At 38.2% G+C, this 13,518-nt stretch overlaps 1 protein-coding gene across 1 annotated transcript; it reads right to left on the reverse strand.

Moving 5' to 3' along the window:
• Nucleotides 1-528: 528 nt before the first annotated feature.
• Nucleotides 529-9,502, reverse strand: ccdc3b (coiled-coil domain containing 3b). Its single transcript, XM_034218279.1, has 3 exons — nt 8,908-9,502; nt 5,234-5,408; nt 529-1,953 (listed from the first exon to the last, which is right to left on the reverse strand). Exons 1-3 carry the CDS (start codon nt 9,261-9,263, stop codon nt 1,666-1,668), a joined length of 819 nt encoding a protein of 272 aa, XP_034074170.1. The 5' UTR covers nt 9,264-9,502; the 3' UTR covers nt 529-1,665.
• Between the last annotated feature and the right edge of the window lie 4,016 nt (nt 9,503-13,518).

A 13,518-nucleotide genomic window follows, 5' to 3' on the forward strand; every position in this document is an offset into this window, starting at 1 on the left:
AGAAAAGAAGGTCGAAATAGGGCCAATTCATCTTTACGATTTATATTTCCTTTCAAACTTGCACGAGTTCTTCGAAAATGATTGATTTATTAGCACTGAATCACACAAAACATACTGAACATGCCAAAAAGCATCAGCGGGGAATACCTGGAAAGCAGGAAGATTTACAATCGGGGTTAGAACCTTTTACTACTTTGTTCTGCTGTTTTGCTCAACGCATTTATTTTTCAATATGTCAGATGAAAGAATCAAATAATGTTACACTGTTGTTTGCACCTTGACCATAACAACTGTTTCAAAGTGTTGCATGAAACTGTAGCTGGAAAAGTCATGAAGCAAAACAAAGAAATATAAAGACAGAAGATTAATTTATGATGAAAGGTTTGTATATTTAGAGGCTCTCATTTGTGGATGTATTACACTTCACATATAGTGCATTTCTTTCAAATTCTACCCAAAAAGTAACATACATATGGATGTTATGAAGACGACCTCAACTGTGACAATTCAAAATAACCACAAAGGACATTTAATAAAAGTTCATTTATTTATTTAAAAACTGCAAACACTGTTACAGAAATAAGGATGCTATTGGCAAAGCAAACCATATGTCTGCTGCTTAGAGAGAGCAGAAGTTATAATAAAGTAACTACACAAAGTATAATAAGATAAGCAAAACTTTCAAAGCCAACCCTGTACCAGGCTCACTGGCTGATCTAAATGAGTGCTCAGCACCCTGTTTTCAAATACATATACACTTTCCTTAAGTGGGATGTGATTGAATAACTTGTGGAAAAGGCACTCTTAGAAATAATTAACTGAATGTTGAGAAGCATACACTTTGGGATAGTTTCCTGCGTATGAATAGATACAAAGAAATTAAAAGCAGGTCGAAAATAATGATGTGACGTAATGTTTGGTCTTGCAGCTTTTTAAACTTTGGCACATCTGCTACTCTGTAACTCATATAAACACTCGTGTTCGTGATATGAAATCATCGTAGCATAATGAACAAATGGATGTTTATATCACCTTGTTCTGGTCAAAAGAGTTTGATGAGAACAAGGTGATATACTGTATAAAGAGCTTGAGTTGGAGCATTTTGATGATACTATTTCTGAATTATGATACTAATTCTAACATGTGTACAATGCATAGTGTGTCCAGCACAGAATCAAACAAGATATTAAATGTATCAATGCTTTGACATTGTCCACTTAAAGTGCAGCTGCTAGCTGAGCGCTCTGTCCAATGATTGGAAAGATATTGTGCTGCCACTGAATGGAACTAATAAAAAGGCCCAAAAAGGCAAAAGTTGCGGGGTTAACATAGAAAGTAAATAATTCAGACAACATAATGATATTGGACAGACAGGTAGAATAAGAATTAAGAGTTGAGGAGAATTACATGAAGAACTCTTACTCCTATGAAGCCATTTAAATCCTTAATCCCTTATTTAATTCCATAAAACAGGTCAAGTGAAAGCACACACACACACACACACACACATTTAGACATGGATATTCTCCTCTGTTTGTAGGTGACAGACGGGAAATACAACTGAACATATAACAGGACCTTAATCTGGATTGTTCCTTTTGAATGAGCACATTAATAATGTTAAAGATATAAAGAATGTAATGAAGTGCTCTGTCTTTGTCAATGTCAATTGTACTGTTTTTTGGTGGAGATGACCTTTTTTAGTGGCTGGTCCCTAGCAGTGTCCTGGTCGGGGTGAGTTTGGGACGTCTTTGACCCGTAGAGCTGTTTGAGGCTGAGGGTCTGCTGCTCCTTGGTTGTTGCCCGCTGGGCCTGGCGTAGCAGACGTTTCATGGTCTTCACCTTTTCCCTCAGGTGGTCGTTCGCTTTCTCCAAGGAGCGCACCTTCTGGGAGAGAACCCAGGCCTTCTCCTCCTCCTCAAACAGAGCCTTCTGCACGGCAGAGCACAACAGCTGTGAAGGGAAGTGAAAAAGATTGTTTGATACAACTTTTCAAGGAAATACATGTGAATGAAAGGCATGCAGAGCATTTGATGAAGTGCACTGCAGGCAAACATGTGTTTAAAAGTTCATGGTGTAGTACCGTGCTTTATACAAACAGTCTATGACAGTGCCATGCACTTTCAACAGGTTAGTCCCAGTGGGCTAATGCTGCTGGGACTAACCTTAGAGTTTGTATTTGCAGTATTTTACTGTGTCCAGGCAGGATTTTATGTTGGACATGAAGACAGTACATTTAGGTTTCTATTTAAAACAGAAATGCTGGCATCAATATGGCTTCTCTTTTCAAACTTTCTGTTCAAACTTTATAATGCCAGTGTGCTATGACTATGACTTAAAGTTGGCTGTAGATGTCTTCGGACATGTGCATTTTTGAAAGGATTTGGGTTTTATATTTTACAAGATTTCTTTACTAGTACCAGATTTTGTATGTTTTTGTAAGGTTTATGACGTAGCACCTGTCAGACCTGCTGTTTTTGATGCTGGATTTAATTTTGGTTCAGTCATAAGTGAGAAAACACATCTGGCATTCTTCTGGACTGACAACCCGTGTCCAGAGCTTTCAGCAATTTCCACCATTTGTGTGTGAGACAGTCAAAGAAAGTGACACTTTTTTGAGTGCTTGTCGCCTAAAATGAAAGAAAGGGGTGGGGGAAGTCGAGAAGTTCATTCAGTATGTTTAAGATATACCCTTCTTGCTGTGGGATATTTTATGGAAATACATTCAAGAGTTTTCATATACTGTATGCTCTGTTTGTACCATTACATTTATAAAAGCCTTTGACAGCACATTGTTGCTTTAGGAAGGGACCAAGATAACTAAAAGGTTGCTCAGTCTGTTTCAGAGAGACACCACTGCGAGATTAAACCCAACATGTCTGCAGTCTCGACATCCGATCCAAAGGCCTGGACCTTTTCTTATAGGTGGAAAAACGAGCTCAAGCTGTCTCTTTCTGCATGCTTCTCTGCCTGAGTGTGGATTTCCTCCACAGATCCTACTACTTCCACATGGGGCCAGCGTGAAACACTGATGTATATTCCCCCTCTATCAGATAACAACCACCGAGGGTTTTGAGGAAATGTTAAAAATGTGTGGCTGGCTGCCGGCCCACATCACTGGTTAGAACATTACTTGTTTTAATATTAGCTACGGAGTTTTCCCCTGTGCTCTTACTTATTTCCCATGAGTGATATAAAGAGGGATTACACTTTCTAATGTGAATTATGAAGTTCACGAGCAGAACAACCAAGTTATGTAAAGCAGGAGATGTAAAATGGCACCCGAGGTATACGATTAACACTCAAACACAAAACGTATTTATTTGGTTTATACGTCTACGTTTATAGGGTTATTTCAGGCTAAGTTGCAGAGTAGACAAATACTTAGGTAATTGCCCTTGAAAAAGTCTGGAGCCGAGACATAGATATACCATTTAAACCTGACTCTGGGTGGAAGACTTATTACCTTGTGATAAGCTTTAGTGTTTTCAACATGACATTCACAGCAAGAGAAAAGAAAGGCAGAGGTGTATTACTACCTGTTCAATATAGGGTTAATATTGAACATGATTGACATCTGAGAAGAAACTAAATGTGTCTTGGTCCATGTCAACTGAAGCTGACTCTTTATGAGCAGCAATCTGTTGTGTCTTTGTTTCCAGCTATCAAGGACAGTGGAGTCAGACAGCCTGCTAAAGCTTATATTTCTGCCTTGGTGTTTGGACCACAAAACTGTGGGAAAATGCTTAAAATAATATGTTGGTCGCTGATACTCTTCGATTAGAAATTGAATAAATGCGTTGTTTTACTTTGGTGGACTGGATTATGGGATGCGTATGACATGATCTGTTCTAATGTGATTTTAGGTCCGTTGCCTAAACAATGGTTGCGCAGTACCATTAAAAACAAAGTCTGTTTTTATCTTGCTAGGAGGACATCTAATCATGAGAATTATGTAAGACAGCATCATTGATATCTAAAAGTTGCTCTGTAATTATATTCACAGGCCTAACCCAAAAGTTTGCTGTGAATGGAAATAAAAACCATGGTTTCATTCTCTTTACCCATGAAGGATTGTTGCTTTTATGAACATAGTCAGCAAATGATTGGAAACAGACAGAAGAAGACTGACCTAAATCAAGGGGATTAGGCAAAAGGATTTAGATTCATTAAAGGGGATAAAGCAGTGACAATTGACTGGAAGCCATTTATATACTGGCACATGAATTCTGGGATGAGATGCAGGAAATGTACAGAGTCAAGGAGCACCAGGTGTTAATGTTGGCAATAGTGTTTAGGTAAAATTAGCTTTAATCAATTAAACATCGGAGCTGAAGCTTATTGATTCAGGAAATGTTTCCATCAGCATTAAAAAGATAAGTGGTCTTTAGATGCAATCAATCTGCATTGTCCTGCGTAATCCTCCAGAAAGCGTTTTGTTAAGGATTTACTTTTACGATGTATCCACTTTCCCTGGTTTTTTCTCAAGTTAGTAATTTTCTAACTTTCCATAAATTCTTCTCAGTATCCCTCAGAGGATGGACATACAAAAATACTGTTTACATAAAAAGATAGAGAGCAGATTTTTCCAGTCCAAAGAAAGTGATCCAAGGAATCCTCTTAATTTAATATTTATCATGTATTTTGGCTACACTTGTGTTCTGTCCAATGAACCTTAACATTTTCCATTATTCCACCTAACTTGATTGTTGAACATCCATGTAAAACACCACTTGTTTTTTGATTCTGACATTTAAACTTAATAGTTTTAAAGTCATCAAAGAGCTGTTGTTGCACTGGACATGTCTGAACATTCAGGTGTTTATACGTTAGCGATGCCATCAATATGCATGAGAAAATTCTCCATTAAACAACAAAAAGCCAACAAGCTGGCAAAAACAATGTTGTTTAAAGTAGATTTTTCCTTTCAACAAAGTAAGTTCTTTGTTGCGCCAAAACCTCAGGAAATGTGTGTTTAGTTTCTCATGCATTAAGAACATGTCTTGCTTGCCAGCTCCTTCACAGTATTCCTTTGAGAACAAAATTATGTTGAACCCTTTTATTTGTTTACCACAGTACTTCGGGCTATTCTGGCTAACTCTGTTCCCAAATCATTTTTGTATCAAAGACGAATTTCAAATGTATGACCTTATTACTAAATGAGTGTGAGACAGACCCTTCAAAACAGACAAACAACACCGGGAAGCTGTTTGTGTTCTGATGGGCTACATACCCGGCTGTCCTCCTGGGCCTCATACTCCGGGGTGAAGCTGTGGACCTGAGTACCGGACGTGCAGTTGGCGAACTGGAAGAGGCTGGCAAACATGCGGTGGTTCTCTGCTGTGTCGGGGAATATGGGGTCCTGGAAGTTTACTCCATGAGGAATGATGTTGTAGTTTTCATCCATCCTGCAAGGCAGAAAAGGAAGAGATTGTATTGGTTGTGAACAAATGCAAAAATGTACTTAAGTAAAAAAAAAGTGCATGTGTAAAACAGTAAAGCTGCATTTGCTATTATTTTGATTATTGATAAATATGCTGATTATTTTCTTGATTAATCAATTAATCCTACGGAAAATGTCTGTCCTAGTTTCTCATAGTCAAAGGTGATGTCTTTAAATGTCTTGCATTGTCAGTCCAAAACCTACAAATTAAGTTTATTATGATATAAAAATGGGAACAGCAGAAAATCTCCTTCAATTTAAAAAACTGCTTATCAAAGTAGTAGGAAGGCAATTATCTTCCTGTCACTTGATAAATCAATTGGTTGACCATTGGCTGAGCTCTAAACATAAGGCAGTAAGTTTGTTTCTAGTATATTTTTCTTTTGTCTGTTTAGTGTAAACCTGTACCTGTCTTCACCTGTCCTGTGATAAATTGATCACTCAATTAAAAAAACATTATGATAGAATATGTAAAGTATGTCTAATAATATGTAAAAAATGTTTCCAACAGATAGATTTTTAGTTTACCTATTCATCCATATAAGGTTGCATATTAACATATATTGGAAATTGGTAGCAGACCCTGATCTATTTTATATGCATATTCAATGTAGATGAGTCAAGCCAGCTAACTACAAGCCAAATGGATTTACTGAGCATGATTCATATCTTCTCCTCGGATGTGAAGTGTGTGAGGGAGGAAGCCTTGGAGCAGCATGTATTCAAACATCTGGATTCCATCTTGCATCCCTCGAGGGACCTCAAAAGATGGTTGTCCCCATCAGAGACCGTGTGTGCGTGTGTGAGTGTGTGTGCATCTGTGTGTTGATGGAGCTCAAAGAAAGCTGATATTTTGCTTCAACAGAAAAGGTCAGAAGTCAGGTGTAAACACAGTGACCAGGAGGTCAGAAGGAATAGTGAATCCAGAGCAACTTGTGTTGACTCTACGATGATGGAAACCTAACTAAACAGTCACATAACACTCTTTATACATTTGTAGTACATACGCAGCACATGCACAACTCAACGCATTACAAAAACTTGATTGTGAGTGTGCCTTTTTTTAAAGGGAGATATAGGCCTAGGTCTTTTTTAAAGGAAATGTATCGCTCAAGCAGAACAGTCAGCCTGTTTCATTTAAAGGTCCTGAGAGAGATCCTGAGTTGCATTTTTCTTCCTGCTAGGCTCAGATTTGTCCTGTCCTTGGAGCTTATACTCATGATTGATTGAAAATACTATTTTTGGTCTGAGATAAGTGTTGTTGGGGCTTTTGTAACAGGAAATAGATATCCACTGGAGACTGTGATGTGAACTTTTCAGTTTTGGCTTGCACATACCGAGTCTGGGACTCAGTGTTTCTGCCACAACAACACCCCTTTGAAATTCAACACTGATCTGTTTTAGGTTTGCATTTTGAGGTGGAGTCTCACATGAGCCATGGACATGAAAACAATTCGTCAGGCCATATCTAATTTCTTCCAGTTTCAAAGAAAGTTGACATTTAGTATACATAAAAATAAATAAACAAAACAAACATGGTGATACATCAATGTGTAATTCCACTAGCTAAATGAACATTTGAAGGAATAGTTCTGACATTTTGGGAAATACTATTATTCTGTTCGTTCATGAGATTGAGATGAGAACATTAGGCCTACCACTACCTCAAATGTGTAAATATAAAGCTAAAAACAAAGAGATAGTTAGCTTAACTTAGCATAAAGACCGGGAACAGAGGGAAACAGCTAGCCTGTCTCCTCCCAGTTTTAACAAAACTGCCTACCACCTCTAAAGTTAGCTGATTAGCTTGTTACATCTCATGTTCTTTTTATCCTAAAGAATCAAAAAGAAAAGTTGGACACCATCTGGGCTTTGGTTTCTTTTCCCATAGGTCTACATGACTGGTGGGCTAAAAATCTGCTGCACAGAAAAATATGCGGGAGCGACTTTCAGGAGTTGCTCTCTCCATTCCCTGGTAAACACTGGCAAAATATCTGCTTATGTTTACTGGAGCAATCATTGCGTCTTAATCATCATCAGGTCCATACTTAAACACAAGTGCTTCAGGAAGTTTCCGATGTTGGTCGCCGGGCTGATTAAGGGGATAATGTCCGGATGTTTTCAGCAACACAACAGGGGACAGCAAAGTCATCCCTGGAGGGGTTATTAACCAGAACCAGTGAAATCATCTAAATAATATTTTAGTCGTCATTAGACACAACAATACACAATCACACAATGTGAGTGTGTGATTCTGTGAATATAATGTGCAACATATGCTATAACGAATACTATTGTGGTTGGCCCTGCTGCTGCAGACCCTCATTCGGCACAGCTGAACATTAAACTTCAGGAATGTTTTTCAGTGCCCCCCTCTGAATATCTAACTCTTCATCTGTTTGAGAGAAAAAGCAGAAATATCAGTGAAGGCCTGTCAGCACACGTTTTTTCCTTCATCTAGCGGCAAACCAGTGTGTTTGAGCAGGACAAAAGGTGGTCCTATACCATCAAGCTTTTTGGGAAATGTCTGGCTCTGTAATTACACTGGCTGGAATGCAATAGACGTTTCCTGAGTAACAGGGTTGTTTCTGTCCAACACAGACATTTAAGTATTAACCTGCCACACACATCTTTGAAATATGAGTGGAGCATTTGGCAGGCTATTAGATATATTAATAACTTTAAAAGTGCTTTTGACTGCAGAATGTCTCAATATAGCCAATGATTGATTGAATCCTCCTAGGGTCCTTTCACTTCCTTCTGTGAGATCTCACACATGTATGAAGAATTTCTGCTTTTCTTTTGACAGGAGGATGGGCCAGGAGGAGGTGAGGTCAAATGTATGGATGATGTATATTGGATACATTATTTGGCTCCACATACTGTATTCTCAAGTGTACAGAGGGATTGATGGTGGATTATTTGTATGTGAAATCATTATTTAGTTTTGCCAGGGACAACTCAACATCTAATGCAGAAGATTACGTACCAAATTGCTATGCAGTTTCCTTTCCCAGTTGGTTATTATCAAAGCATTAACTTTGTCCAATTCATGGATGCATTCCAATAAATGGAGGCAGTGATTTTATACCCCAGAGTGAAAAAACGAATTTTGGTCTTAACCAAATTGACAAAGCTACTGCTGATTCTCGACATTTCTGCAACCTTTTTTAAGCATTGTCTTTACTCTGAACAGGAAATATGGGTAGTAGAGTGAAGACACCTACAGTAGGAAAAGAGAGTGCAAACCCTGGTAGGGTTAAGTTTATTTATAGTAGGGCCTAAATACATGGAATTACACTTAACTGGTAGAGTGTATCATTTGGAAATGAATGGGGAAAACAAGTTTAGAGTTTATATAACTCAAATTACTAAGGCTTCCAACTCATTTTGCTCTGGGTATCTTTGACAATAAAACATTTTCATGACTGATTAGATTAAGTGGGAATATCTAGAGTGCTCACCTTAGAAAGAAGTAGTAGTTGTTGTTTTTGGTGACACTGTAGGAGAAGCAGGTGAAGTAGCCCAGGCCAGTAACATTGAACCTGGATCCAGCAGGGACCTCCAGCATGCTGCCCCACGCCTGGTCGCACAGCAGCTCAATCTCCGCGGAGAAAAGATGCTCGTTTTCGGACGGCAGGTAGTTATCATACACATTGTAAAACTCCTTGTGCAGTTCCAACACCTTGGCAAACACTATGATCTGTGCCATCTCCGCACGGCACGCTTCTGTCTGAGGTCTCCATTCACGGGGCAGTTGACATCCCAATCTCCCATCAGCAGCCGCTGCTGCCACCATAATCGCCAAAATAATCCACATGATCCCACAGGAATAAAACGACTGTGGGTCAATCAGGCACACGATGATAACGATGCTGCAGATGAATGTAATCAAGAAAAAAAACCTGCAGTGCTTTTACTCCATGCAGATACCTCCACCAAAGCTGACTGAACTAATATTTACAGTGAATCAATACAAACAAAGGTTTTACACAAGAAAATAGTCCCAGGCAGTTGGTAACTTCTCTGCTCTCTGCGGCCCCTCTCCCTCCTCCAGCCACAATACCTGCGATCAGAGGAACAGCCCATTCAGCATCCACTGTAGAAAATGTGCCTCTGACCTTTTAAATGACACCAGCAGGAGCTAATAAAGAGTGTGCATTCATACCTGCGTGTGAAGTTTCCAGATTAAACTTTTCTGAAAATGTAAAAGAAATCCTCAAAATCCAATGTTGTGAGTTTATGGATTTACTGCAACAAAGAACAGTATTTAAATCCCAATGAAAACAATGACTAACAAAGACTAACTTTAGTATGCGGCAGTGGCGCCCTCTATGGACAATAGCACATGGTCTATTTTTCTGGCTAATGCTCTTTTAATTATGTTAATACTGCAACCATTTTCGGTATGGTACTTCAGGCATTCAGGCGTCAGTGACTCCAATGTTGATGATGGACCGGGAAAATCTATACCCTTAAACTCATCTCATCTGATGGGAGTACAATTAGGATTGTGTGTATGACACATAATCATAGGCGTCATTTGGACTGGGGATGATGGGGACATGTTCCCAATCCCACCACTTTTTAAAAGTATAATTTATAAATGTTCTGAAAAATAACATGCACAAAGAAATGTAATAAACAAGAACACTGGTTTAGTGTCAAGATGTTCAATTTGGACATGTAATTAGACTTTTAACAGAAAATGTAAAAAACTAACATTTCTCCCACTTTGACCTGCACTTAAAAAAAAAAGTCAACAAATATAATTCCTCCTTACTATTTTGACTCTAAAATGACCCAAAAACATGCTTGCAGCAATGTTGTTCGACCTGTTTGCCTGAAGTAAATGTTGACTTTTTGGTTTATTTTATTTTCAGAGAGTACCAGAATGCGTATGTTAAATCTGGAAAATTGTCCCCACCACTTTCTAACAAAGTGACGCCCTTGGACACATTTGTCATTTGTCATTTGTGAGTGATATTGTTACGCTTGCGTCCTTTTAAAAAAATATATTCAACTATTAGAAGTGTGTGCAGGCTACACTGTGACAGAGAGGTTGCAGCTCAGTATGGACAGATAGTTTGACATTATGTCATTCTGGGGTTTATCTGATTGAAAGCTGGAAAACGTAATGTAATGTAATGTAATGTAATGTAATGTAATGTAATGTAATGTCTCAGATAGAATAATACAATTATCAAACTTCTTATTCCCTATAAGAAGTAAGACTCTGGATTAGCCCGATTACGGATCGGAAGTTTCTAGGTTCAACTGGCTCGCCAGTTTCAACTTGTAGTCTTTAATATTTTGGCATGTCATTACATTCAAATAGAAGATTATTCAAACATAGTTTTTGAACACCGTCTTAAAGCTACAGAAAATGCAGATGTGTATATCAGGACATATTTATCTCATTAATATCTTGTCTTAAGTTTATTTATCCAAACTTGATCTATATAACTTTATCAACAGGAATTTGACTTTTATTATGTATGTTTAAATATTGTCTATGCAGTAACAAGGTGGCAGCATTATCAAGAATCAAGTTTTTAATGTCTTGAGCATGAAAGTACAGTTGGTCTCTATCTCTGCGTTTTAAATAATCCTTTTAAAAGTGTTTCAAAAGTGCTGATTCTCTGTCTGTTACTTTAGATGAAAATAAGGAGCCACTCCCCACGCCCTTCTGAGAGATATTTGGTTAAAAATAACACAATGGTGCTCAAGGAGGAGTTTCAGGTGATAAGGGGGGGTGGGGGGTTACCTTGGTTGGTGATTGGCTAATGGTTACACAAGCCAAAAAAACGTTATGACATCATAAAGTGGCCAACATCTGATCAGCTCATTTTCAGACAGGTTTTTATATAAATGGATCAGGACAAAAAGTGAGCAAATCTTCTTTCCTGAAACCTTCAGAGTCTCTTAACGCAGAGGGGACACATGTTTATGTATAAAATACATGAAAAAGTGGATATTGCACAATAGGTGACCTTTAAGTTAAGCAGTTTTGTTTTAGTCATAGGGAATCAAACGTCAAGAAAATGTATATTGTTCAACAAAGTTTCTACTTTTGAAATTGACCTTTAATAATAATAATACTAATAACTCTGCACTCTTCAATGTAATACAGGCACAACAGGCTCTCATCACTCTCGTAAGACCTTTAAAACACTGAATACTGATAGTCAGGGTATGAACCCCTCACACTCCCCACTGCAAAGTACAAACCCATTGTCCCCGTTGGAATGATCCTCAGAGCGGGGTGGGCGTGGGGATTTCTCAGGTGACAAACACAAAGTTCCCAGAGTTTTTTAGGGGGGCTCAACAGTCAACAGTGTGAGAGATGAAGAACCTGCATGAGGACATGGCTGCAACACTACTGACTCTAATGCTCATGATACCCTACATATGCGAGGGAGGTGAGTTTTTTTATGACACAGAATGACTGAGAAAATGCAACCTTGCTGCTATTATCTGAACAATCATTATGTCTCCGGTACCTGTTTATGTTTAAGCACTGCTGAGGAAATCCACAGCGATGGACTTCCTTCAAAAAACAAGAGAGAAGCGTGATTCTGAGTGTTATCCCAGAGGCTGCAGCTCAGAGGCCAGTGAGTCTGGAGAACTGATGGAAACAGAACATATTGGATATGTAAGTTTTACTGTCATTTGTACTTTCTTTCCCAATTGCCTTTTTATATAATCTTAAATCATTTAATAATCTGCTGTTGTGTGGATGAATAGGCTGTTAAACCAAGGTTATCATTGTTTTTTACATATTCAAAACCTGCAATTTCCACACTGATAACAAATACTATTATGTTGAGACAGTTGGGTGGTCAATGTTGTAGCAATAGAATGTAGCATTATTAGAATGTTTTTAATGTATTAATTTGACATTGAATTAGTCTTGTTTTTTTCATGTTTTGGTGGATCACAATCATGTTGTTCAATGATGTCCTACTAATGTGATTCAGTGTACAGATCATGTAAACAAAAGTGAAAAAGTGCCATCAATCTGTGTGGGTATCTGGGTCTTTGCATGGTAAGGGATTATGCGCATGAAACTATGAATAAGACCATGTGTGTCCAAAACCTGGACTCCAGGGATGAGAAGCGTTCCTCTGTTCGACAGGGATAATGTGTAACATAATCAAGCAAGTCACTGAGGCGTCCACCATTACCGTGTTCGTACTTGCTTGCAATGAGGAGAGAGAGTGAAGGCAGGCCATTAACATTGACTCTGTTACTAAGTGCACCTGCTGCTAATATCGGGTGACAGCATGAAAGCCAGCAGAGAGGTGGAATGTGATCAACTAGGATTTCTGTCATTTTGTAAGACGTTTAGGTACATGTTGTTTCTTTGTTGCAAACAATGTTGTTCCATAAACCATTTTCAGTTTGTATGGATACTATAAGCAACTACAGCCTGGTTTTGTTGTAATGTATGTATTACATTTGGAATAAAATCTAACAAACTTATTTATAGGAGGAGAATTCCAGCCTGCTGTATGATGGGGCTGCTACTCAGGAAGGAATACACAATGTAAGTTTGGTTTTATATCTTACCTACATTATGTTGTTATTTATAGATACATATTAGTTATTTTACACAAGAAGTTTATGGATAAACGTATAAAGCCTAAAATCACTTTTGCCTTGTAGGCGATCCCTGGAGGGGAGTCTATGGCGAATGAAGGATCTGGGATGTAGCCAAGAGGGAAAGAGCAACACGACGATGTTGTTGGTATGGAGGGAAGCTCAGCTTTCCTAAATGCCTCCTGATACCAAGGGCAACTTTGATTGATTGTATATCGGTGAAAAGCATAGCAACTAGTAATACACTATAAAAGTCAAATACAAAGTTTGACCACTTAAATAAGCCTTTGAACAAAGGGTTTATACAATTAACATGATTTGTTTTAAGGATGAATTTGCATGCTCTATTTACTTGTTGTTTTAATTTGTTAACTCCAATTGTTATTGTTTTATGTTTAGCACTTGCTGTCTTTGGTTATTACAGTTCAGCATGTGACTTGATACTGAGTTTGAAAATAAAAAGTAGTTATCCT

This window comes from Gymnodraco acuticeps, unplaced genomic scaffold (genome assembly GCF_902827175.1).
Source record: "Gymnodraco acuticeps unplaced genomic scaffold, fGymAcu1.1, whole genome shotgun sequence".
NCBI lineage: Eukaryota > Metazoa > Chordata > Actinopteri > Perciformes > Bathydraconidae > Gymnodraco > Gymnodraco acuticeps.

Coding starts and splice junctions, on each gene's coding strand:
- ccdc3b (XM_034218279.1), bottom strand. CDS start 9,263: ATGTGGATTATTTTGGCGATTATGGTGGCAGCAGCGGCTGCTGATGGG. Junction 5,409..8,907: donor AACTACTACTTCTTTCTAAG/GTGAGCACTCTA, acceptor TCTGCCTTGCAG/GATGGATGAAAACTACAACA. Junction 1,954..5,233: donor AGGCCCAGGAGGACAGCCGG/GTATGTAGCCCA, acceptor TTCCCTTCACAG/CTGTTGTGCTCTGCCGTGCA.